The sequence below is a fragment of the Lepidochelys kempii genome, chromosome 6, assembly GCF_965140265.1.
Source record: "Lepidochelys kempii isolate rLepKem1 chromosome 6, rLepKem1.hap2, whole genome shotgun sequence".
In the NCBI taxonomy this organism is placed as follows: Eukaryota; Metazoa; Chordata; order Testudines; family Cheloniidae; genus Lepidochelys; species Lepidochelys kempii.
This window is the reverse complement of record NC_133261.1, coordinates 62124722-62152433: the sequence shown is the minus strand read 5'-3', so window position 1 is coordinate 62152433 and position 27712 is coordinate 62124722. Positions and strand designations below refer to the sequence as shown.

Genomic DNA, 27712 nt, shown 5'->3' with positions numbered 1-27712 from the left:
AATTGTGACCTGAGAGGTCACTGTCACGGGGACATTATGCAATAGTTGCTGCTGGACTGTTAGGGTTGACACAAGTAATGTAGCGTCTACACTTGTCTTGCATTGACCTAAGTAGGTTGACAATGGTTCTGTGTTGCTCAGGGAGGAATTGTTACCATTTTGCTGTAACCGGGCGCTTACATCAGCGAGAGACAAATTTTGGTGTACTGTATACACGTGCACAACTAGGTTGATGAAGGTCAATTTAGGTTGACCTAATTCGTAGTGTAGACCAAGTTTGAACATGTTTGAACATGGAAGAAGAATACTAGGAGGGAGATTTGGGTGGATTGAAAGGTGTGAGTGGGAGTAAAGAGAGTTAGAACTGGCACATAGGGAGAAGCAGAATTGTGCAAAACCTGGAAGGTAAGACCAAAAAATCTAAACTTGACATGGAAATCATTAGGGAGCCAATGAAGGGATTTAAAACTAGTTTGCCTTTAAACTGTTACCTGTTTTATGTTCAGTAAAATGAAGCCAGACTTTCTTTTGGGAAAGAAGAGTAGGAAGGCATGGCAGGAGACACCCATAATGATTATCAAACTCCTCCTGTGAAATGTTCTCAGTAATCTCAGTACCCCTTGTAAAATCCATCTTCCAGGAGAATCTGTTGCCAGAACAGCTCCCCTCCATCCTATGCTCAACTGTAAGGCCAGGCAGCGCTGCTTGGGAAGGCTGGATGGAAGTATTTTGTTCTGATGGTGTTCTGCTATCCCTTGGCTGGTAAGACCTGGAATCTGCAGCGCAAAGCTACAGAACTACATAAACCTTGGAAAGAATCACCACTACATCTTCCCCTTGTGTAACCACATTATTTTCTGCAGAGCTTCCTGGTCTCAAAAGTGAAGCAAACTTTAGAGAGCAGTTTTGTTTGAGTGTAAGGTAATGTGAAGTCTGCAGTTCCCAAACAAGGAAACTGATGTATCTGAGACCATTTCTTTTTTCATCATTTCACAGAGGGATGTAGTCCTTGCAAGGTGTTAGGGGACAGCTGTTAACACAGTAATGGAGTGCAACTGTTTCTTGTGTAATATTGGTGAACACTTGGTTTTAAATATCGTTTCCATTCAAGTTAGTTGCTGGTTGGTTTTCCCAGCATGTTGAAAACTGGGCATGTTGAAGACAGGGGTCCTTTGTCTTCCTGTTTGTAGTAGTTCTGTGCATATCTGTAACATCTTTCTCTCCAGAATCTCAAAGCGCATTACAAACATATAAACCTCTTTACCTCAGTAGGTCAGTATGTATTGTCTTTGTTTTAATTATAAGGAAGCTGGTGCACCGTGATCAACTGACTTTATCAAGAGGACTCAATGAATCCATAGCATTGGTCAGTATAGAATCCAAGAGTGTTGACTCTATTCCCTGCAATGACCACCAGACACTTGATCCTGTTCTTGCCCTCACATTTCATGTACTCTGCATGTATGTGCCAAGTATTATTTTTATTGTGTGAGACTGCATGTGTTTTGGCCCATAATAGAGGGAGCGTCGTTGGAGCAGGCACTCCTTCATATATAAGGAGGTTTTGAGTGATCAAGCCTCCTTGTAGCAGCAAGCTACTAGAACTCGTGAAGAAAGACAGCAGCCACACTTTGGTTTGTGTTGACCCTGTGAGGTATCAACACTCAGGTGCTGAAACAGAGTCTTGGTTCAGGACCTATCTATTAGCGGACCTCAAGGCCTAGGGCTGGCATTTTTGGGGGTGAAGAGTTTGTTGAAGGCTGTGAGGTTAGAGTTTGTGTTCCTTCTGCTCTGTCAACCACTGCTATCTTCATTGATCTGACACTCTGTTTATCTGACAGAGCACTCAGTATTGCTTCGCCAGGGAAAATTGCACAAAACAAGCCCAATGCATCAGCACTTTCATTGTGTAATGAGCTGAGCCTCCCTTCACATGGTCACATCCCCCTTTTAATCCACGACTCCATGTCCCTTTTCCAGTCCAGCCTATTTCTCTGATGTCTGTTGCTGGTCTCCCTGAGCTCCTGTTTCTGTAGTTTGTTTTTTGTGTGGCTTGGTGTGTTAAGACCTGCAGGACTCTAGGAAGTGGAGTTTTTTGTTTGGGGGTTAGACAGTACATTGACTTAGTGTTAGTGGTTTGTGGCAGACAGAGGTGATGGCTGCGTTTAAGTTGGATTTCCTCCCAGAGATGATGGTGGACCATTGTTCCTTGAATACCAGTCCTGTGTAAGTATTTTGTATATTCATATCTGCTTTTTTACTTATGCTCTTAGCTTAGGATTGCCTCTTTAGACATTTCTTTGCTAGCTAACTACTCCTGTTGGAGGAAAAGGTGAAAGGGCAGGACAGTCTCAGAGCTGCATTCTAAAAGAGATTCTGGAAGTTGTTTACAGTTTTTTCTCCTGCTCAGAATGCATCTTCATTCCCTCTGAAATCAGTTAACCCCTTTGGGGTAGAGCTACTTGGTGGCACTCCTTACAGAATCCAGTACAAATCACTGTACTGATGCTCTGAAACCAGTGACTGAAGTGCAGTGTTAGGAGACTGATTCCTTCCTTCTGAATGGCTTTGGACTGCTCTCTTTTAGACAGAAATTGAATGATCTTTGAACTGTTTCTGAAGTCATATCGTGACCATGTGGATTTAGCTACCAGGAGACATGCTGCCCTCTTGGAGCTTCTCATGGGAGTGACACCAGAGCTGGGACCAGCTGTCACAGGATAATGTATACCTATCAGTTGCTCCCCTCTCAAAATTCTGGCATTGTGTAGTTCACCCCTTAATAAAGGGAGTTGGGTTTTCTGGATTCTCTGAAAGGCATCAATCCCTTGCAGTGGGAGTTCTGGCAGAATGAAAGGCGTTATGTCACCCCCTTGCCTTTTCCCAGTAAAGAGCGTTATGCTTCCCATCCTTGTGCAAACGCTTCTTAGAATGTGGGAACATTTTATGGCAACAGTTGTCTTCCTATGTGTCTGAACCAGCACGCTGCAAGTTGAAAGAGATGCCAGAATACACACAATAAATATCCAGTCCACATTTCATGGAACTTGACTAGTAATTTTGTTTTTAAAAATTCCTGTGCTTAAAGGCTTCTTAATAAACACCGTGGAAGAACATAACCACAAATAGGTGTTTTATCACCTTGGACGTATCTTTCTTGAAGTACAGTAAATAAAGAGGACCAGTAAAAAAACTAAAATAAGAAGGCTGGCCCAGAAGGCCACTCACGGCCTTCAACTGTGTGTGGGAGGGAATCATTCCATAAGTCCCCTCTCCCCACACTTCTAGATTATACATAGGGATTGTCAGCAGTTTCACCCTGCTAATATCCACTGCTGTAGCAGGATATCATTTCAGGCAGTCCCCCAGAGAAATTGAACCTGTCTTATTTAAGGTCTTTGATACTAATAGTAAGACTCATCTTGCACTAGCTAAACAATAAGGAACCAATGCAGATTGTTGTGTGGATTATCACTTGCTGGGGTTCTGTTTGAGAGAAGACCTAGAAGCCTGTTGAAGACCCCCCATATTCAAAATCTTGTCTACTGTATTCTGAAAAATGATTCCTCCTCCCTAATTGGGCCCCCAGTAGTATTCCATTAGTTTTCTCAAAATGATGGTACTTCAAGATGAATGATAAATCAACCTGATCATCCTCTGGGACCGAATAGTGTACAAAACCAATGTGTTCATTTTCAGCCACAACCCTGACCTTGTTTTTTCCCCAGAATGTTGTTCAGAGTTCTCTGGACCCATGAGACTCTTACTGTAATGTGAACCTCTTATGGAACTTTTAGTGTCTTCATTCTAGTCACTTTTCTTTAGTTTAAGAGGGACCTGTAGATTGTCAAATTTAAATAAAAATCTTTTTGCTCCCCAATCATTTTTATAGTTTGTTAGTAAGTTTGCTAATACCACCTGGTTTTTGGCTCCTTCCCACTCCAGCTTTTCCTTGTGTCCAGTTCTGCAGTGATGGGCAATGACATTTCAATCTTTTACACAAAAGACTTTGGTGTCCCAAATCCAGGTTGCTGATTATACTGTAGGAGCTAGGAGGGGAGAGACAGTCTCCAAGCCCAGAGCTCTATAGTGAAAGTGATGGCTAAATCTAAATGTTCTCTTAGTTTGCTTGGAGTGTGCAGGAGTCCTTTTAAAATACTGCTGTTGAGAGACCTTTTTCCACAGCATCATAAGCAGGCTGTTAGGAGCTGCAACATTAGTTGGTACCTAGGGAGAACGATTAATCTAGACAAGGTGGTGGTGATGATATAACAGAAGTTCCTCCCTGTCCTGTGCAGCTCAAAGAAAATGAATGGCACACTGGATCACCCAGATCAACCTGACCTAGATGCCATCAAGATGTTTGTGGGGCAGGTTCCACGGAGCTGGTGTGAGAAGGATCTGAGAGAACTCTTTGAACAGTATGGTGCTGTCTACGAAATTAACGTCCTGAGGGACAGGAGCCAAAACCCTCCTCAGAGCAAAGGTGAGCACTTCTGTCCTTCTCAGCTGATACTTGGGTTCCCAGCTATAGTCACTTGCACTCTGTCATGCTTCATCTCTCTGCTTATTCACATGCCAAGGAGTTAACTGTAGATATACAAATACATACACACACACACAGACCTGATCTTTGTGCTTTATAAGTGCATCTGCATTCATATGTGGCTGTACTGTGGTCTGTGATCTCATTGTGTAAATTGGGCTAGGGTGATCGGACAAATGGGAGACCACTAAGGGAAATGGATGTCTCAGGTATGTAGCCCATTTGTTAGGTTTAGATTTCCCTTCTGAAGGACTGTAATAATGGAGCTGTAATATTTTGGATGAGATTCAAAACCAAAGTCTTGGTCAGTGGTTCTCAAACTTTTGAACTGGTGCCCCTTTCACATAGCAAGCCTCTGAATGCGACCCACCTTATGAATTAAAAACACTTTTTTTTTTTATATATTTAGCACCATTATAAATGCTGGAGGCAAAGTGGGGTTTGGGGTGGAGGCTGACAGCTCGTGACTCCCCATGTAATAACCTCGTGACCCCTTGAGGGGTCCCGACACCCAGTTTGAGAACAACTGGTCTTGGTCATCTGTGCCAGCTGAAGATCGCATAGAACTCTTTTAAGAGGTTGCTAACCCCAATGTCCTTGCCAAATTTCGTATCAAGTAATTACATTCTCCTGCAGTTGAGATGGATACAATATGTTTGTCTTCCTATTTTAACTGTTTTGTAGACTTTCTGTACACTGTCAAACAATTGCTGTGTTTCAACCCAGGGGTAGCTCCATTTCAGAGGTGGTTAGTCATGCCTGTAATGACAGTTTGTAAAACACTTTGAGAAGGAAAGTTCAGATGCAGCTCACAGATATGCTTTGTATATGCCAACTACGTAGTCTACCATAAGTATTTTTCACATAGCTTGTGAGAGAAGGGATTTGCTATAAGATGTTTACATGTGACTAATATATGCATTTTATTTAATATTTCTGGTAAATTTCTTGAAAGGGTAAATTTTGCCGAGTATCAGTAAAAACTTCCTTGTAGAGATTGATTAGGTTGTGGAAATGTCACTTGCGGGACGTGGCAAGAGCCTAATTGCTGTTGATGTTTAAAATTAAACTGAACAGATAGGGAACAATCCTGTCTTGGCTCCAGGGGAATGGAGAAGAAACTTAGTAGTAAGAGTGAGGGCCTTCTTAAGAGGGCTTCACTCTTCATCTTTAACTTCTAATTCTTATATCCATCCCCTAGAGTAGCTACCTGTTTGAGACTAGCAAAACAGAATACAGTAACCTACTCTTTAACACCTCTCTGAATGACACATGCTCTCACAAGAGTATGGGCAATTTCTTCCTAGTCTGCACAGAAAAGGGGTAGAGTTATAGGTTTGGAAACGGAGGTGGTCAGGTCCTAAATCACGAATGTCCCCCAGAGGCTGTGCTGATGGAAAGACAAGAGAAGAGGGAGAAAGGAATTGGAGTGAGGGAGAACACAGAGACCTGCAATTCTGCACTCCCCCAGAGGCTTGAGGAAGGAGGAGTAAACAGACTAGAAAAACTGAGATTTTTTTCTATCTCTAACTTCTAGGATTCTGTAGTCTGCAAGCTGCATTCAGGGAGACAGAAATAATAGAGGCTAAGGACTGCTCATAAAGCTGAACTCTGTTGTCTGTGTTTCACAACTATCCTATTTGTAACTATATCCACTTTTATAGACAAAAACCCTGTGGGCATTATGCGTTATTGGTTAAGTTTTGGAGTTGTAACTTTTTGTATAAATAACTACAGTCATTTGAGAACTGTTGAGTGTAATTTTTTTGCACACTAAGTCCATCTGGAGAGAGATTCCATCTTGAGTTGATGCCCAAGGCTGAAGTCTGATTAAGTGGGCAAAGAGAATGTTCATTATTTGTTCTCAGTGATAAGTGGAGCATTTAAAAGTCTGTATACAAAAGGCTCAGCCCTCGTGATGCTAAGAGCTAGCACTCATTGGGCTAGGTGTCTTTGAGAGTGGTGATGACAGTATTGAACAATTACTTGAACTGGCAGAAAAATACCATGCTTACTGGAAAAATGAGAGGTTTCAGAGTAACAGCCTTGTTAGTCTGTATTCGCAAAAATGAGAATGTCTCTAGAAACGTATTGTTGGGCAAGCCCAGTTGGGATGAGAGGAGAGCTCTTGTGAACCTTTGAGTGTGATACAGGGGCTGTTAGGCCTAGTCATTGAAGACGTCACATGTTATATAATATTATTTTGGCAGAAGTCCTATTCTAAATAGATTCAATATTAAGCTATTGCCATCTGTTTCCATCCATGATCCTTGTGTCTATCAAAGAGTTTGTGTTTGAGGGGTAGAAGTGGTGCACTGTGTATCCCAGTCTGTCACACAGGAATTCAATATCCTTGATTTGCTTGTTTTGGGTTTGCATTGCAGGGTGCTGTTTTGTTACATTTTATACCCGTAAAGCTGCACTAGAAGCACAGAATGCTCTCCACAACATGAAGATCCTCCCAGGGGTAAGAGGCAGCATGCTCTTTCAAGCATCTTTTCTGCTTGTCTTTCTGTCCTGCCATTTACCCATGTTCTAAGCTCTTTGGCTTCACTGATGCGCAAACATTGCCTTGCTCTTCTGCATGATTATTTTAGAACATGAATTCAAAGGGAGGGGCCTAGAGCTGCAAGTCACGGCAGCAGATCTCGAAGAGGTTTTGAGGGGAAAGGGATGGCAGGGAATTGTGTGCGCTGCTTCTGGGGAACACAATGAAGTACCCAGGGGGAATGGTGGCATATCAGTTGAAAGATATGGGGAACACTCCTTGGGATCCTTTCCTAGAAATTTCTGTGGGGTTATATCTCACCCTTCTCTAATAGCTGTGTTGGCTCCCCTCCATGTCCTTAGTGGTTCCTGTGGGGTAATGTGACTCAGCTATGTACAGAGTGAATACATCAAGTTTGAGATGCTCTTCTTTGGGTTTCAGATGCACCATCCCATCCAGATGAAACCAGCTGACAGTGAAAAAAATAATGGTAAGTTGTACTAAAGTCTGGTTTTTAGGGTATTGTTAATGTTGATGGGGAAATTTCAAGGGATCCCATCCCTCTTGCAGTGGTCTCTGGGCAGCAGAGCGTCTATGTGTGTGGTGAAGTTTGTGAATTAGAGAGCTGGGAGGAATTTATGCCCACAAAGGGATAAATAAATAAGGGTGAGGTTTCTAAACTTCCTGGAATCATGCTCTCTGTCCTGCTGCTGCTTATCCCACAACAGTTATACTAATTGGGAAGGCATTCAGTGAGTTATTTTCTGCACTTGCCTGTTGTTTAACCCCCAACACCATTATCCATGTACTTGGCTGGTTGATTGGTTTGAGAAAAGTCCACCATAACTAGTGTTGGATTCACAATCTCCTCTAATAAGTTGTGTTTGCTTTACAAGAAAGATGAAACTGGTCTAAATAGCTTTTTAGGGCAGAGGTTATCACTTGCTGTATATTTGTACAGTGGTTAGCCCCGTATGATCCCAGACCAGTTGAGGTCTCTAGCTGCTATCGCAGTATAAATAATAAATTCTTCATGGTGGAAATTTGTTTATTTATACACAGATACTCCATCAGCATATCATTACAAGACGAGTAAATGCAGAAAATGCCAGAGTTAAGGTTGCATGTAACCCCTTACTTTTGTCTTTTGTTCCTCGTACAACCACATTTCAATAATCTAATTACATTATCATAGACTTTCTCAAGTAATACAATAAAACAACATACAGTAGTTCAACAGCCTTGGGTAAGAATGTGTAATATAGCATCTTGTACACCTCTACCCTGATATAACACGGTCCTCAGGAGCCAAAAAATCTTACCACATTATACGTGAAACCGCGTTATATCGAACTTGCTATGGAGGGCTGGGTAGAGAAGGCTGTGCCTCCCCAAACAGCCTGGCCCCACCCCCTATCCAACCCCCAGCTACTTACCCCTCAGAATTCCCGACCCATCCAGCCCCCCCTGCTCCCTGTCCCCTGACTGCCCCCGAGACTCTCTGCCCCTTATCCAAACCCCTGGCCCCCTTAACATGCCACAGCCATAGGTGCTGACTCTGTGGGTGCTCCGGGGCTGGAGGACCCACGGAGAAAAATTGGTGGATGCAGAGCACCCACCGGCAGCTCCCCGCCCCAGCTCACCTCCACTCCGCCTCCTGCCCTGAGCACGCTACCGCCACTCTGCTTCTCCCCCCTCCCTCTCTCCCTCCAAGGCTTGCTGCGCCAAACAGCTGATTTGCGGCAAGCCTTGGAGGGAGAGAGGGAGGGGGAGAAGTGGAACGGCGGCATGCTCAGGAGGGGGAGGAGGCGGAGGTGGAGCAGAGATGAGCTGGGGCGGGAAGCGGTTCCTCTACCCCGCCCCCCATTACTTGCTACGCCCTCCCGCCCCGCCCCAGCTCACCTCCGCTCCCTGTCCTCCCCTGAGCATGCTGCCGCAAGCCTGAGAGGGAGGGGGGAGGAGGGGAAATGCTTTACTGCGTTATATCCAAATACGCGTTATGTCAGATCCTGTTATATCAGGATAGGGTTTAGTATTTTTTCATTCTTTTATGCTTACCCTAATTTTATTGTCTTCATGGACCAGTATATTGATTGATTGTTTGTTACAACTACTGTGTGCTCAGTGCTGTATAAGACTTGGAAAGACAATCCTTGCCCCAAAGAGCCTATAATTTAAAAGACAGACATAAAGAAGACAGGATGCATTGGACACCCTTGAGAAGGGAGTAACTTGGAGTTGGGGTTATTTCTATATATAAACAGAGTTAACTCACTACTTCTAGACATGGAAGAAGTGAATGAGGAGGGATTGGCGACTGACTCAGTTGAGATTAGCAGGTCATTACATAAATTAGGAGCAACCTGGAAAAGATATGGGGATTGGAGAGAGAGAATAAAAAACAAATGGAATTTCAGGTCTTGGCAGTATTGCGGAGTAGGAGTTATGGAAGGTTTTGCATGAGTCAGGGTATAAGATGTAGGCCATATTGCAGTTGTGCTGAGCCTTGAAGGCAAGGACAAAGAGTTTATGGGGAAACCAATTAAAAATAGCACTTCTGTCTGAAAATTAACCTACATTGTTACAAGTAACAGCTAAGATTCATGTAACTGAAAGTGACTAGAAAAACCATAAAGAATAATTTCAGATTTTGCAGCTGTGCTGGCTGCAACTGATTGGCAAGAACCTGAGAAAATCTTGTAATCTGAAACTATTTGGTTGGATGCTGCTTGGAACATTCTTGTAAAGCACCATAGAAAGCCCACAGGAGGGAGCTTCATTCCTGTATGTGTTAGGAACGACTCAGGTGAATAAGAGCAGAGTTCCCACCTTTGAACCTTTCCAGGTATGCCTTTCCTACACTTTCACTGGCCGTGTAAATTAGCCAGAGTGCTGCCTTCCTTTGCTGAGCGCTTTGGGAGCTCTGTAACAAACCCTGTTCAGAAAGTACTGTGCATAACATGCATTTTTAAAGGGCTTGTAACTAGCGACCTATGTATTCTGATTTTTCATAACAGCAGAGTTTGTCACAGAATTGTGCTCCAGAATCTGAGCTTTTGGCCTTTTTTTTTTTTTTTTTTTTTTTTTAAATGTTTCTGGCCATTGTGATTGTGAAGAAAGCCTTGAAAATGTAATGCACTGCAGTGATTTCTGCTTGTTTGCAGACAGTCTGGAGCAATAGCCCTGAGAAACATGAACTACTCTGTTCATTTAAATGGATTGTTAACCTAAAGATGACAATCTGTGGTATATAATAAACTGAATATGTAAGGACAGCACAAAATACAGTGTGACTATGGAAAAGTAAATAACATGAGGCCACTGTATTGTTATCCATTTTCATATTTAACTCAATAACATCATCCATTTTAAAAATTCTCTGAAGCTGGTGCAGAATTTTGAGAATTTCCTCCAGAGTGTAGCAAAACCCTTCTGTAAAATGTAGGTCCAGATCACAGTAGATTACATAGGGGCTTTGTTTAACTCAATCAAATCAAGACCAAATTTCACCTGATGCTCTGATGGCTAGTTACAGGCCACATTTAAATGCCTCATTGTTTCAGCACTAGAGAGATTCAGAAAAAGGGAGCCATGATTTCTTTATGAGAAATGAATTTTTTTCCTCTCATTTACAAAATCAGCTGAACTTTGTGTGCTCAAACTATCTCTCTCACACACAAAGTTACCATCAGGTTAGAGTCCTGTCACAAAATTGTTTCAGGCCCAAAGGTAAATGTTTTAGAAAGTTATTGGTGTCTAGTCATGAGGTCAGAGAGAGAGTTCTACCATGGATTAGTAACTCTCAAAAAAAAATCAAGGAGTTGGGGATGAATGGTGAATTTTCAAAGTGGCAGAAGGTTAACAGTGGGGTACCTTGAGGTTCCATACTAGGTTTGGTATTTATATATATATATATTTATGGTCTGGAAAGCAGGTAAGCAATGAGCGAGCAAAATTTGTACATGACATAAAAAATGGGCAGTGTGATGGCAGATAGCTCAGTAGTACTCACTACACAGTGACAGTGAAGAAAGCAAACAAAATGTTAGGATGCAAAAAGAGAGACAGAAAATTATACTAAAAATATAATTAATGCTGTTCAGAATTTTTCTAATGAACATTTTTTCATCAGAAATGGTCTTTCCTTTGATACGAAAATTTTAAAGGAAATTTGAGGGTTTTCAAAATTTTCTGTCTTTAAATGAAAAGTTCCAAACTAAAAACAGATTTTTTTTTCAGGAAAACAAAAAAAAAATTTTGAATAAAAATGTTCATGAAAAAAATTTGAATACCTTAAAAATTGTTCCTTTTCAAAAACTGGAATGAAAATTGTTTTGAACTTTAATAAAAATTTTGCAAAAAAAGTGAACTCTTCTGATTAGCTCTGATTACAGTATGACTATATAAATTAATGATATGTGCTCATATGGGATACTATTTTGGATTCTTATCACCTGTCTTCGAAGGGACACAGCAGAAATAGAGGAGATTTACGGATGAACCACGAGATTGATTAGAGGTATGGAAACACTGCTGTATTAAGAAAGAAATTGAAAAGAAGATTGACTGTTAGGAGAGGAGGTAAATGAGAGGAAACATGATAGAGGTGCATAAAATAATAAATAGTAACAAGAAAGTAAATCGTATTTACCCTCTCTTATAATGCAAAAACAAGGAGACATTTGATAAAACTGTAAACCAACAAATTTATAACTGATAAAACAAACAGGGACGTGTCTATGATTTTGGTCTTTGTTTTTTTTGTGCGGCATTCACATAATACATAAATAACCTATGGAGCTCCTGTAATTAGTTATTACTGGGTGCAAGAGCTTAGTAAGAGTCAAAAAAGGAGTAGACAGTTACACAGATAATGAACGCATCTACAGTTACATTCGGTAGGATAAAAAAAAGACATAGGAATATCATACCCTGTTGACTTAAAGAAGTGGTTTTCAACCTGTGGTCCACAGACCCCAGGGGGTCTTCAGCTCATTTGAAATTTTTTAGGGGTCACACATGAAAAAAGGTTGAAAACCATCCGCTAACTGACAGATTAGGGGAATTTTCTTCCCCTGGGCAGATTAACTGTTCTCTATAAGATTTTTTGCAATTTCCTCTATATCTGGTACTGTCACACAGGATATTGTAACTGGATGGTGCACTGGTCGGAACTAGGATGGTATTTTCTATGTCATTATTAAAATGACATTAGAATGGATACATACAAAACTTAGCTTATACAGCGGTTGCTGTTGCTCCCCCTGTCATGACAGGAGTATGGGGAAATAAGCAAAATTAACTTGAAGTAATCTGCTTGATGGAGAATATGACCAAATGGACCTAACAGAATCCTGGTGGGGTGATTTTTCTATTTACATTTTCAGTATAAATAGGTTCAATTGTAGACAGTAAGGGGTGCAGTGTGGAGCTAGATGCCCTCTCTTCACCAGGCTTGGTGTGGGGTGGGGGGAAGCTCAATTCCCCCATGTCACAAGCTGGTTGGCCCTCTAAGGGTATGTCTACACTATGAAATTAGGTTGATTTTTATAGAAGTCGATTTTATACAGTCGATTGTGTATGTCCCCACTAAGCGCATTAAGTCAGCGGAGTGTGTCCTCACTACCGTGGCTAGCATCAACTCATGGAGCGGTGCACTGTGGGAAGCTATCCCACAGTTCTCGCAGTCTCCACTGCCCATTGGAATTCTGGGTTAAGCTCCCAATGCCTGATGGGGCAAAAATATTGTTGCGGGTGGTATTGGATACATGTCATCAGTCTCCCCTCCCTCCTTCCCTCTCTCCCTCCGTGAAAGCAACTGCAGACAATCATTTCACACCTTTTTTCTTGGGTTACCCGTGCAGATGCCATAGCACGGCAAGCATGGAGCCAGCTCAGCTCACTACTGCTGTTGCGAGCATTTAAACACCTTGCGCATTATACTGCAGTATGTGCAGAACCTGACTAAGAGACGGCAGCACAAGGACGATTGAGAGGAGGACATGAACACAGATGTTCCTGAAAGCACGGGATGTGGCAATTGGGACATCATGGTGGCAGTTGGGCTGGTTGATACAGTGGAATTCTGGTTTGTTTGAACACCTACAGGAAGGGACTTACTTTCCAGACCAGAAAATAACGCTTGGGGATGTTGAAAGGCCTAGAGCTATCCTTGGGGACCCAGCCTACCCCATAATGCCTTGGCTCATGAAGCCATACACAGGCACCCTGGACAGTAGTAAGGAGCTATTCAACTGTAGGCTGAGAAAGTGCAGAATTGTGGTAGAACGTGCCTTTGGATGTTTAAAAGCTCACTGGCGCTGTTTGCTGACTAGGTTAGACCTCAGCACAACCAATATTCCCATTGTTATTACTGTGTGCTGAGTGCTCCATAATATCTGTGAGAGTAAGAGGGAGATGTTTATGGCAGGGTGAGAGGTTGAGTTGAATTGCCTGGCTGCCAATTTTGAACAGCCAGAAACCAGGGCGATTAGAAGAGCACAGGTAGATGCGCTGCGCATCAGAGAGGCTCTGAAAACCAGTTTCATGACTGACCAGGCTACGGTGTGACAGTTGCGTGTGTTTCTCCTTGATGCAAACCCTCCCCCTTCGTTGATTTTAATTCCCTGTAAGCCAGCCACCATCCCCACTTCGATCACAGCTGGCAAAGGAAATAAAGTCACTATTGTTTTGAAACCATGCATTCTTTCTTTATTAATTGAAAAAAAAAAAGGGAGATAACTGATAAGGTAGCCCGGGTGGGGTAGGGGAGGAAGAAAGGACAAGGCCACATTGCTTATTGTGGCCACAGTACAAATCAAAACTGTTTGAATGGCAGCCTTCTATTGCTTGGGCCATCCTCTGGAGCAGAGTGGCTGGGTGCCCAGAGGGGGGTCCCGTCCCCCCCCCAGCATTCTTGGGCTTCTGGGTGAGAAGGATATGGAACTTGGGGAGGAGGGCAGGCGGTTGTACAGTGGATGGAGTGACGGTCTGTACTCTTGTTGGCTTTTCTGCAGCTCCCCCAGATGCCTGAGCATGTCCGTTTGCTCCCCCATTAGCCTCAGTATTGCATCCTGCCTTTTATTGCACTAACTTAACACTTGGCTGGACTCTGCCACTGAATGCCTCCATGCATTTAGCTGTGCCCTGTCAGTGTCGGAGGACTGCATGAGCTCGGAAACCATGTCATCGCGAGTGCTTTTTTTCGCCTTCTAATCTGCGATAACCTCAGGGATGGAGATGGGGGCGCATAGAAACATTTGCATCTGATAGGGAATAAAAAGGGAGAGTAAAAGTTAAGACGATACATTTCTGAGAACAAAAGGGAGACTCTTTCACAGTGAAGTAGGCAATTCACAGCAGACAGCACACGTGCTTTAGGTACAAGGTCACATTTTGCCTTTTATATTGAGCGCCTGCTGGTATGGTGACACATCACCCATGTCTGGGCAACAAAATTCGGTTTCCAGGCAGCCATGGTAAGTCAAAGGGTACGCGGGTTTGGCTTCTAACGCCTTCATAACATGTGAGAATGTTTTCAAACTGCAGCGTCCTCCTTTCCCATAGCAAGCAAAGTCGGTTAGGTTTGCCATTTAAAAGGAGGGGCTGTGGTTTTCAGGGGGATGTGCAGCACACATCTCTTTCTCCCCTCCCCTCCGCCCCCATGGCTATTTGGGATGATCCCGTCACCCCGCCATGTGGCTATTCTCAGGGATGATCCCTTTTAGCCAAGCGTGAACAGCCCAGCATGAACGGGGTCCTTTTACTGTTCCCTTACAAAAAGTCCCCTATTTCAACCAGGTGACCATGAATGATATCGCTCTCCTGAGGCTAACACAGAAAGATATAGACTGAATGTTGCTTGAATGCGACCAAAGCCCAGGACCATTTGCTGTCATGCTTTGTGCTACAATGATTCCAGACTACTTGCTACTGGCTTGGCGTGGTAAAATGTCCTACCTTGAAGGACGAAATAAGGCAGCCCTCCCCAGAAACCTTCTGCAAAGGCTTTCAGAGTACCTCCAGGAGAGCTTCATGGAGATGTCCCTGGAGGATTCCCGCTCCATCCCCAGACACGTTAACAGACTTTTCCAGTAGCTGTACTGGCCGCAAATGCATCCCAAGTCTTCAGTGTAAATCAGACATTAAACACTATTGCTTTTAAACCCTGTACTGTAGTTACAAATATGCACTCACCAGAGGTGCCTTCTCCGCCTTCAGGGTCGGGGGTCCCGCCTTGGGAGGGTATTGGCTCCAGGGTGATGAAAAGGTCCTGGCTGCCAGGGAGAATGGATTCACCACTTGCCTGCTGTGCATTCTCCTCCTCCTCCTCCTCTTCCTCATCCACAAAATCCTCCTCCATGTCACATGAGACTCCCCCCTTGTAGGTGTCCGCGGACAGTGGTGGGGTAGTGGTAGGGTCCCCCCCTAGAATGCCATGCAGCTGATCATAGAAGTGGCATGTTTATGGGGCTTTGACCCAGAGTGACTGTTTGCCTCCTTTGTCTTTTGGTAGGCTTGCCTGAGCTCCTCGACTTTCATGTGGCACTGCTGTGTGTCCCTGTTGTAGCCTCTGTCCATCATGCTCTGTGCGATTTTTGGCATATATATTAGCATTTCTTCTTTTGGTTGGAGTTCGGCCTGCACAGATTCTTCTCCCCATACAGCAATCAGATCCAATGTCTCCCGTTCGCTCCATGCTGGAGCTCATTTGCGATTCTGGGGGGACTGCATGGATACCTGTGCTGCTGAGTTCGCCACACTGACCAAACAGGAAATGAAATTCAAAAGTTCCGGGGGCTTTTCCTGTGTACCTGGCTAGTGCATCGGAGTTGAAAGTGCTGTCCAGAGCGGTCACATTGGAGCACTCTGGGATAGCTCCTGGAGGCCAATAACGTCGATTTGCATCCTCACTACCCCAAATTCGACCCAGCAAGGTCGATTTTAGCGCTACTCTCCTTGCTGGGGAGGAGTACAGAAGTCAATTTTAAGAGCTCCTTAGGTCGACGGAATGGGGTTGCTGGTGGAGACGCATCCATTATAAAATTGACCTCAAGTGGCTAAATTCAACCTAACCCTGTAGTGTAGTCCAGGGCTCAGTGATAGATTCCAAGGTCAGAAGGTACCATTGTGATCCTCTTGTCTGTCCTCTTGTATAACACAGGCCATAGAACTTCCATAAAATAATTCATAGAGCAGCATCTCTTTTCGAAGAACATCCAGTCTTGACTTAAAAATTGCCAGTGATGGAGACTCCACCAGGACCCCTGGTAAATTGTTCCAATGGGTAATTACCCTCACTGTTTTTAAAAAACAAAAACAAAACTATTTTCAGTCTGAATGTTTCTAGCTTCAACATCCAGTCATTGGATCATGTTATACCTTTCTGTGCTAGATTGAAGAGCCCATTATTAAATATTTGTTCTCCATGTAGATACTTATAGACTAATCAAGTCACCCCTTCACCTTTTCTTTGTTAAAGTAAACAGATTGAGCTCTCTGAATCTGTCACTGTAAGGCATGTTTTCTAATCCTTTAATAATTCTCATGACTCTTCTATGAACTCTTTCCAATTTATCAACATCCTTCTTGAATTGTGGGCACTAGAATTGGACATAGTATTCCAGGAGCAGTTGCACCAGTGCCAAATATAGAGGTAAAATCTCCTCTAATAAGGTGTGTCTGCTTTACAAGAAAGATGAAACTGGGGCCTAAATAGCTTTTTAAGGCAGAGGTTATCACTTGCTGTATATTTGTACAGTGGTTGGCCCCGTATGATCCCAGACTGGTTGAGGTGTCTAGCTGCTACCGCAGTATAAATAATAAATTCTTCATGGTGGAAATTTGTTTATTTATACACAGATACTCCATCAGCATATTATTACAAGACCAGTAAATGCAGAAAATGACAGAGTCAACATTGCATTAACTCTTTTGGCCACAGTGTGACATGGGGAGCTCATGTTCAGCTGATTATCCACCACAACCCCCAAATTTTTTCAGAGCCACTGCGTCCCAGGATAGAGTCCCCAGTCCTATAAGGCTGGCCTACATTCTTTGTTCCTAGATGTACACATTTAGCTGTATTAAAATGCATATTATTCACTTGCACCCAGTTTACTAAGTAATCCAGATCACTCTGAATCAGTGACCTGTCCTCTTCATTATTTATCACTGTTCCAATTTTTGTGTCATCTGTAAACTTTATCAATGACTATTTTATGTTTCTTCTAGGTTATTGATAAAAATATTAAATAGCTTAGGGCCAAGAACTGATCCCTGCAGGACCCACTAGAAACACACCCAATCAATGATGAGTCCCTGTTTACAATTACATTTTGAGACCTATCAGTTTGCCAGTTTTTAATCCATTTAATATGTACCATGTTAATTTTATATCATTCTAGTTTTTTAGTCAAAATATTGTGTGGTACCAAATCAAACACCTTACATAAGAACATAACAGTGGCCAAACTGGGTCAGACCACAGATCCGTCCAGCCCAGTATCCTGTCTGCTGACAGTGGCCAATGCCAGGTGCCCCAGAGGGAGTGAACCTAACAGGTAATGATCAAGTGATCTCTCCCCAGTTGAAGGTGTTAGGGAGGCTTACTTATAATTGACCCCAGTTATGGGGAGAGAATTAGGAAGGACCTTATAAACAGGGTTGAGAAGAACTCAGAACAGTCGGGAGCAATGATGGAGTGCTACTGCAGACAGCCAGGACCAGCTGGAGAGCTGGGGCTGAGTTTCTGAGAGAAGCAGTCTGTTAAGCCTTCAAGGAGCAGCCTGAAAGTTTAGAGAGACTACAGAGCCAGGATCAGGTGCCTGGGTAACTCCATGACTCTAAAGAGGAGAGAGTCAGGGAACAGCTGGAGAGACTAGTTGGAAACAATTGAAGACAGACCTCAGACAGAGACTGAAAAGAGAGAGACTGTTTGAAACTTACTCCTGGGGGAATGCTGTGCACAATATTTTAAAATTTTGCATATTTTTGTCAAAATAACGCAATATAATCAAGCTGGTTTCAAATATTTTGGTAATTTATTTAAACTACAGTACAATGGATGGAGAATGGGAGTGGGGAGCATTGGAGGAAATCACCAAACCCGCTTTGTCTAATAGTAATGTAGCTAGTATTGACCCTTTACTTCCGGTTATTAGTCAACAAATATATGCAGCCATATGCTCAGTGTTACATCATAGGCAACTGAAGAGCAAGTGAGGGCTGGGGACTCAAACTCATAATTTATACTGGCTACTGACCATCTCCAAAAAGGTCAGTAGCAAACAGTTCATGGAGCACATTTTGATAAGAATTTTTTTCAGTCCAAAAATTTAGACCAGTTCTAATCACTAAAGCACCATAAGCATTTATAAGGCCATACTGTTGTTTACAATAAGGCTCATTTACACCACTCTGGCAATGTAAAGGAGCCTTAAAATTTTTACACGTGTTTTATACTCCTGGGGGAATTCACTAAGAACAGTGGAACAATTCACTAAGTAAGCAGGCTGCTACATTCTGCTCTGCCTGAGGGAACAGAGCCTATCCCATGCCTACCTCTTCAGAAACACCCCAAAACCCTGTCCCTTCACGCCAAGCATGCCACAATAGCAAATGAGAGGGACAGAATCTCTCTCTCTCTCTCTCTCACACACACACACGACTGCCCAACACCCCCATTCCCACCCCTGTGGTGATTTACATTTCTACTGTCTGCTCTGGGTGCCCAAACCAACCTGCCTGCACTGCCATGTAGGGGGTGCATGACTGCTCTTTAAGCTTCCCTTTGCTTCCCCATCAGAAGTCATTTTTCTGTAGGGAAGCAAAGAAATCTGCAAGGGCCATGAATTCTGTGCAAGCACAGTGACGTAGAATTCCCCCAAGAGTAGAAACTGTAAAATAGCCAGACCTCAGAGAGGTGGAACTGTGACACCAGCAAGAGGCTGGGAAGAAACACTGTTTTTAAGTTCTCATTTTAACAAACTAGTGCTTGAGAAGGAATGCTAATACGTGACTTGGCATGTATTGGCATGATGGTGCTTTTGCTGTAGCTGAAGAATGTGGAGGGCATTCCCCACACCCTGGCACTCTGGCTTCAGTGTAATGTCTTTGTGTGGTTGGCAGTCACGCTGTGCTAGCACTCTAGCTGTAGTGTGGGGCATGAGGGGTTATTCCCTTAGCGGTGGCTGCAGTAGTTAAGGTTTCTCCTTACACACATCCCTATGCCAGTCTTTTGGACTGGGTGCATGGATGATGTGGATTCCTTTTGTGCCAGTACTCTGCTCATAGTGTATGGAGAAAGCTTTCTTTGTGATGATCTTTGGCTATGGCATGGTGCGTGAGCATTGGGGATTCCTATTGTGACGGTGCTCTGGCTGTAGTGAATGTGAGGAATTCTTCTTATGCTGGTGCTTTGGCTGTAGCATGATGCATGGGCAATGGGAATTCCCCTTATGGCGGCACTCTGGCTGTGGTGCGGTGCAGTTTCTCCCAGAAGCAGAGCCAGCCCTCACTCTCACTCTTATTTTGTTTCTTGGTGTAATGTCTAGCTTTATTTGAGGCCTTGTATTGAGGCATTGTATTTGTATTTGAGGCATTGTATTGAGGCATTCCGTGGAGGATGGAAACTGAGGACAGGCACTGCAGAACGACCCAAGACCAGTAGCGGGCATGGCAGAATGAGTGAATATATCTATATCCCCTTCAGCCAAGCTCTCTCTGTTGGAAGAGTTCAGTTCATCCTCCACATTCAAAGGGCTTGGAAGGGAGGAGCAAGCATTCCGCACATTACTATTTATTCATGTAATTAAAGCATAAAACACTTGTAGACTCCTTTCAGGTTCACTAGAAATGTCCTATGAGCATTCTCTTAAATGAGTAAAATCTCATCACTTGGAATAGGTGGGAGTTTGACTGGACAAATCCCTAGAGTTTTCTGCTGCAGGGAACAATCCCACACTGTCCAATGAGGGGGAGAGGGGTTTAACTAAATGAGAACTAGTAGTCTTCCTCAATCTAATTGCTGATCCCTTTAACCTCTTTCTCTGAGTTGGTACTCAGTGCTTTATCACCCTGAGTATCTCTTATCGCAGGAACACTGCGCTCCTTCAGCCTCTGATTTCAACCACTAGAGTAGCTGGGTAATATGATCAAGGCCTACTGAAACAATGAGAGCTCTCGAGTTCCCTGCTTGATGTGAGTGCTACTTTACTGTAATGCCAAGGCTTCTTTCCTTTGATTCCTCAGCTGTGGAAGATAGAAAGCTGTTTATTGGGATGATCTCCAAGAAGTGCAATGAAAATGACATCCGGGTGATGTTCTCCTCCTTTGGGCAGATTGAGGAATGCAGGATACTACGGGGCCCAGATGGCCTGAGCCGAGGTAAGCACAAAGCATCCCTAACAGTTCAGGGTTTTCCTCTGGACTCTTTCCCCTGCACCTCAAGATCAGATTTTGTCTATATTGATTGGTAGGGCGCTTCAGACCAGGGGGTATTTTCCTTTGTTTGTCTTCAGTTGTTGAGATGAATCTGGTGGGTTAGTTTGACTCTTTCTGCTGTCTCCCCAGGTTGTGCATTTGTGACTTTTACAACAAGAGCCATGGCGCAAACAGCAATCAAAGCAATGCACCAAGCACAGACCATGGAGGTGAGATAAATCTTTTTGGGGACAGGGGGATAGGCTTCACCACTCAGAGATCATAAAGCTTGATGGGCAGGGGGAGGGGAGATCTTTGGAGTTAGTTTTCCTGACAGTGCGTCTTGGACTGAAAGATCTATTAAATATTTTAGCAAATAGCAAAAGTCAATACAAACTAAAGTGAAAAGCAGCTGAGATTTTGAACATTTGAGGTAGGAATGGCACCTTTATATGTGCGGGGGCGAGAGCACTCCATTCCCATAGGTTTGTGCCATATTTACGCAGTTGCCTGGGAGGTTGTAACTATGTGAACTGCTATTTTCAGGGTTGCTCTTCTCCCATCGTGGTGAAATTTGCAGATACGCAGAAGGACAAAGAGCAGAAACGTATTGCTCAGCAACTCCAGCAGCAGATGCAACAGATAAGCGCAGCCTCTGTATGGGGAAACCTGGCTGGTCTGAACACACTTGGACCCCAATACTTAGCAGTGAGTTTCCTGTGTGGGTTCTACCAATCTGCCTATCTAAGATGCTTATGTAGACCTCCTCATCTTACTATTTGAGCACGTCACAATCTTCAATGTATTTATATTCACTACATTCCTGTGAGGGACTTAATGTTATTCCCCATTTTACAGATGGGGAGCTGAGGCATAGAGATACTATAACTTGCCCAAAGTCACCTGCTGGGAAGATTTTCTCCTTAGGTTAACTTCTCTTGAGTACTTTACATGTGTGTAATTTCAAGCCGCTTTTCAGTTCTGTCCGCCATCAAAGTTGTTGTATTCATCTCCCACTCTTTCTTCTCCAGCATTTATTACATTACTCTTATTATTTATTTCCACAATAATTGACGCCCACAAACGTTCGGTGCTGTACAAACAGAAAAGAATGTCTGATCCCTGCCCCAAAGAGCTCACAATTTAAAACCCCAACAAACAGGCAGGCAGAGACTAGATGTAGTGAATAGTGGTACAGCATATATAGAGCTTTATAACAAAAAATGACAAACTAAATAATTGTTCAAGCTTACTTTCACCAGTTTTCTCAGTTGTTTGGCATTCCTGGGTTCACAGGGGAGGAGGAATGTCTCTCACATCACTGTGCTCTGGCTCTTGTGTGGGACTTCAAGGGGATTGGGGGGCTTCTCCTCTTGCTGTTACAGTGTGGGGGGTAGAGAAGGGCAAAATTTTCACCTCGTTCTGGCTGTGATGTAATGCAGGAGGTGGAGGAAATTTCCCTTTTTGCTATTGCTTTGGATTTGCTGGAGTGGGGTTTCTTTGTGACAACACTCTAGCTATGGAGAAAAGGGCAGGAATTCCTCCTAAATGGCACTCTGTCCGTGGCTCAGTCAGTACACGATGGGGATTCCCCTCATGATGGTGCTTTTGCTGTAGCTGAAGAATGTGGAGGGCATTCCCCACACCCTGGCACTCTGGCTTCAGTGTAATGTCTTTGTGTGGTTGGCAGTCACGCTGTGCTAGCACTCTAGCTGTAGTGTGGGGCATGAGGGGTTATTCCCTTAGCGGTGGCTGCAGTAGTTAAGGTTTCTCCTTACACACATCCCTATGCCAGTCTTTTGGACTGGGTGCATGGATGATGTGGATTCCTTTTGTGCCAGTACTCTGCCCATAGTGTATGGAGGAAAGCTTTCTTTGTGATGATCTTTGGCTATGGCGTGGTGCGTGAGCATTGGGGATTCCCATTGTGACAGTGCTCTGGCTGTAGTGAATGTGAGGAATTCTTCTTATGCTGGTGCTTTGGCTGTAGCATGATGCATGGGCAATGGGAATTCCCCTTATGGCGGCACTCTGGCTGTGGTGCGGTGCAGTTTCTCCCAGAAGCAGAGCCAGCCCTCACTCTCACTCTTATTTTGTTTTTTGGTGTAATGTCTAGCTTTATTTGCAGCTCCTTCAGCAGACAGCAGCTGCCTCATCTGGGAACCTGAACACACTGAGCAGTCTCCACCCAATGGGAGGTGAGTGTTTCACTTGAAGACAGGTTCAGTACCAAAATAGAGGATCAGCAGTGGTGGTCTAGTTGTGAAGGAAGCCAAAGGGCTGCTGACATATCTACCTCCTTTGTGCAGAATAGTCCTGAGTTACCCACCACTGCACAGGTGAGAGAGGGATTATGAGGTATCCAGCCCTGCAGTTACAAATCTGCATGTGAAGATATTCTCCTTTGAGTTTAGTTAGCAATGGTTCCCTGGAAACTGTGGTGTGCTCTCAGGATCCACCCTACCTCTGATGGGCATGTTTTTGAGTAAATATTTGTCTTCCCTCATGAGCAGAGAGGCCTGGAACTCCAGATTTTCTTGAAAGTAGGCATGTGTCTGAAGCATCACATGTTGAAATAAACACAACTGCATATATTTCATTGATGGAACATTCTCTGTGGCTTTTAATTTAAATTATTTTCTTGTAAGAAAGAAATTAAATGGATAAAATGTAGGAAATGCTATTGTAAGAAAGGTGACTTGTAAAAGTGACCTTTCATTCAGGATATCTGCTACTCATGCATTTGAGTCACCTGTCTGATATCTCTCTGTAGAGCCAATACAGCTACAGAGGAGGGAAATGTCTCATGTTTTAATAAAATGAGCCAAATTGCTGACTGGGGGCTGTAGCCAGGATCCCCATCTATTGCAGCGGAGTCATAAAGAAGAGTTCTGTGGGGAGCTGAGTCCTAGACCATTTAGGAATTTGTAGATAATGAAAAAGATCTTGAATTCTGACTGAAAGTGGTTTGGCAGCCAGTGCCCTCATGGAAGAAGAAAAATAATGAAAACCATCTTAGTACCACCAACCACCCTGCCAGATCCTACAAGCTGGAGGCTACATGTCATAATTACCTCCATATACTGTACAGTCATGCAAAACAGTGTGTGCATTATGTGAATAGAGGCCAAGTTAACAATGTGAATTAATTTTGAATGTCCTGATTTGTGTGTGCATACACTTAGCTTTAACACATTAATGAGAAGGAGCTTATGGAAAATAGTATATTTTAGTTCCTTCTGCATCTTGTAGAAAGTTGGACTTAAACCACAGTATGTCAGTTCTAACCCTAGGCTCTGACTCTGAGGTACGTAAAGTCCAGTCTATCCATTCTAGGTTTTTTCACAGCTCTTAGTTAAAGACGTGATGAACCTGACGGTACCAGTCTGCACCATCTTGTGGAAGCAAGAAATTACTAGGGCTGTCAAGCGATTAAAAAAATTAATCATGCTGTTAAACAATAATTGAATACCACTTATTTAAATATTTTTGGATGTTTTCAACATTTTCAAATATATTGATTTAAATTACAATACAGACTACAAAGTGTACAGTGCTCACTTTATTTTTGATTACAAGTATTTGCACTGTAAAAAAACAAAAGAAATAGTATTTTTCAGTTCACCTAATACAAATAATATAATGCAATCTCTTTAGCATGAAAGTTGAACTTACAAATGTAGAATTATGTACAAAAAAAACTGAATCCAAAAATTAAACAATGTAAAATTTTACAGCCTGCAAGTCCACTCAGTCCTACTTCTTGTTCAGCCAATTGCTCAGACAAACAAGTTTGTTTACATTTTCAGGAGATAATGCTGCCCACCTCTTGTTTACAGTGTTACCTGAAAGTGAGAACAGGTGTTCTGATGGCACTGTTGTAGCCAGTGACACAAGATATTTACTTGCCAGATGCGCTAAAGATTCGTATGTCCCTTCATGTTTCAATCACCATTTGAGTGGGCATGCATCCATGCTGATGGTGGGTTCTGCTCAATAACCATCCAAAGCAGTGCGGACCGACGCATGCTCATTTTCATTATCTGAGTCAGATGCCACCAGCAGAAGGTTGATTTTCTTTTTTGGTGGTTCAGGTTCTGTAGTTTCCGCAACATAGTGTTGCTCTTTTAAGACTTCTGAAAGGATGCTCCACACCTCGTCCCTCTCAGATTTTGGAAGGCACTTCAGAATCTTAAACCTTTGGCTGTTGAGTACTGTAGCTATTTTTAGAAATCTCACATTGATACCTTCTTTGCATTTTGTCAAATCTGCTGTGAAAGTATTCTTAAAACGAACATGTGCTGGGTCATCATCCGAGGCTGCTATAACATGAAATATATGGCAGAATGCGGGTAAAACAGAGTAGGAGACATAAAATTCTGCCCCGAGGAGTTCAGTCACATATTTAATTAATGCATTTTTTTTTAAACTATCATGATGGTCCCTTCCAACCCTGATATTCTATGATTCTATGATCAGCATGGAAGCATGTCCTCTGGAATAGTGGCCGAAGCATGAAGGGGCATACAAATGTTTAGCATATCTGGCACATAAATACCTTGCAATGCCGGCTACAAAAGTGCCATGCGAACGCCTGTTCTCACTTTCAGGTGACGTAAATAAGAAGCCGGCAGCAGTATCTCCCGTAAATGTAAACAAACTTGTTTGTCTTAGCAGTTGGCTGTACAAGAAGTAGGACTGAGTGGACTTGTAGGCTCTAAAGTTTTTTACATTGTTTTTTTTCTTTTGAGTGCATTTATGAAACAAAAAAAAATCTACATTTGTAAGTTACAGTTTCAGGATAAAGAGATTGCACTGTAGTACTTATAGATTCATAGATACTAAGGTCAGAAGGGACCATTATGATCATCTAGTCTGACCTCCTGCACAACACAGGACACACAATTTCACCCACCCACTCCTGCGAAAAACCTCTCACCTATGTCTGAGCTATTGAAGTCCTCAAATCGTGGTTTAAAGACTACAAGGAGCAGAGAATCCTCCAGTAAGTGACCCGTGCCCCATGCTACAGAGGAAGGCGAAAAACTTCCAGGGCCTCTTCCAATCTGCCCTGGAGGAAAATTCCTTCCCGACCCCAAATACGTATAATGTGAATTGAAAAATACAATTTCTTTTATCATTTTTACAGTGCAAATATTTGTAATCAAAAATAATAATATAAAGTGAGCACTGTACACTTTGTATACTGTGTTGCAACAAAAATCAATATATTTGAAAATGTAGAAGAACATCCAAAAATATTTATAAATTTTAATTGGTATTTTATTGTTCAACTGTGCGATTAATCGCGATTAAATTTTTTTAGTTAATCGCATGAGTTAACTGAGATTCATCAACAGACATAGAAATTACCTGATCAGCTTAACTAATATTCTCTTTTCTCCTTCCTCACTTCCTATCAGGGTCTGAGATCCTAGAGCAGGGGTGGGCAAACTTTTTGGCCCGAGGGCCACATCGGAGTGTGAAACTGTATGGAGGGCCAGGTAGGGAAGGCTGTGGACATATCTCTAAACAGCCTGGCCCCCTCAGAACTACCCACCCATCCAAACCCCACCCTTGTCCCCTGACTGCCCCCTCCCAGGACCTCCACCCCTAACCGCCCCCTATCTAAACCCTCCCGTCCCCTGCCTCCCCCCAGAACCTCTGCCCCATCTGCCCCCAGGGAGTCCCTGCCCCTTATCCAACCCCCCAGCTCACGTACCATGCCGCTCAGAACAGCATGTCTGGCAGCCGTGTCACCCAGCCAGGGCCAGAACCAGACTCGCTGCCGCGCTCCCCTGCAGAAGTGCACAGCCCTGCCGCCCAGAGCACTGCCCACGTGGCTGCAGGGGAGGGGTCGGGACTAGCCTCCCCGGCGGGGAGTTCAGGGGCTGGGCAGGATGGTCCTGTGGGCCGGATGTGGCCCGCAGGCCGTAGTTTGCCCACATCTGTCCTAGAGCCAGTGTTAGGGCTTTCTCCCAGTGAAGTATCCCCAGGGCTTGAGAGGAGACAGTCCTCAAAGAATAGAGTCGAAGTTTGGCTTGAGTGAGTGCAGCTAAAGGAAATGTTGAGAAGGTCTCTTTTGTGTATAAACCCTGTGCCTGAATTGTTTTTATTTTTATAGTTTATAGTGTGCCCATTGCCACTGTGTGACATACCAGGATGCAAACATCTATTTAGAATTGCCCACAGTTGGCAGCATTACTGATCCTTCATTCTATTAACCATCCAAGAAACAAGAACAGAGAAAGAAAATGCCTTGTTTTAGACTAGTAGTTCTAAAATGTGGTCTGCAGAGCACATGCTGTTCATCACTGGTGCTGATTAGAAGCAGGTGAAAATGAGGAGGAGCCACCCTAGCTGCCCACAAACATTGCCATCATTGCCACAAGGATGTTGTGGAATTGAGAGGCTAAGAAGCAAAGTGGACTTGTACAATTGGGAATGGGAGTGGTGTGTCCAGAAGATTCTTTGTCTAGTAAATTATGGTCCATATTATAAAAAAAAGTCTGAGAACCTCTGGTTTAGATATATGTGGCAAAGGTGTGGCTGAAACAAGTAACCTTTCTTCATGCACTGAAAGCAGATTCCCCAGTTTGGGGCCCTTCATTCAGAACACGCAGTCCTGAAGATCATCTCCTTTGAAGTGTACAGGGAGAAGGGTAGATGATCAGGTATCCAAGTTCCAAATTTATGTCCAGATTTATAGACTAATACAACAAAAATCTTTAATCCCATTTGGAAGTAGATGGGAAGTAAGTATGGTAAAAGGATAATGCAAGTATAATATGCTCCTGACAATCTGCTCCAGGAAGCAGGCAAGCTGTTGCATTCTGCACTAGCTGTAGCATGTGCATAGTTTTTAACCCATTACAATCTAAATGTCACAAACTGCTTAGTACCTATCCTCAAGAGATCAGGAGGATCGTTTGTTCTATGTGCACTTTTTAAAATATGTTTATATATTTGTATTTAAAAAAACAATTTAAACAGAGTTCTCTGGGGCAAGAAATATCTGATACCATGTACACAGCACAATGAGGCACCAAACCTGACTCGGGCATCTGAGTGCAAGTGTACGACAAACAAGAACATAACTTAATTTTATATTGATTTGGATTTTGGGAATGAGTTACTTGGGGTTGACATGAGGGGAGAGGAAGGAATTAGAGGAGTAGGTAAAAGTAGATGGGCGGAAGAAAAGGGGATGAGAAGCAAAATATATAGGGAACGTTGGATTGGGCACCTGAGGGATT

At 43.2% G+C, this 27712-nt stretch overlaps 1 protein-coding gene across 8 annotated transcripts in view; it reads left to right on the top strand.

The window, feature by feature from the left end:
• CELF1 (CUGBP Elav-like family member 1) overlaps positions 1-27712 on the top strand; it is a 105512-nt gene that overhangs the window by 55379 nt on the left and 22421 nt on the right. For 6 of the 8 annotated variants that reach the window (XM_073348323.1, XM_073348325.1, XM_073348322.1 and 3 more), the window contains 7 exons: positions 4299-4486; positions 6931-7013; positions 7476-7524; positions 20286-20420; positions 20607-20686; positions 21003-21164; positions 22573-22654. In XM_073348323.1, the coding sequence (XP_073204424.1) occupies positions 4299-4486; positions 6931-7013; positions 7476-7524; positions 20286-20420; positions 20607-20686; positions 21003-21164; positions 22573-22654 (779 nt within the window). The remainder of the gene's footprint in view (positions 1-4298; positions 4487-6930; positions 7014-7475; positions 7525-20285; positions 20421-20606; positions 20687-21002; positions 21165-22572; positions 22655-27712) is intronic. The other 2 variants (XM_073348327.1, XM_073348326.1) reach the window with 1 other exon arrangement.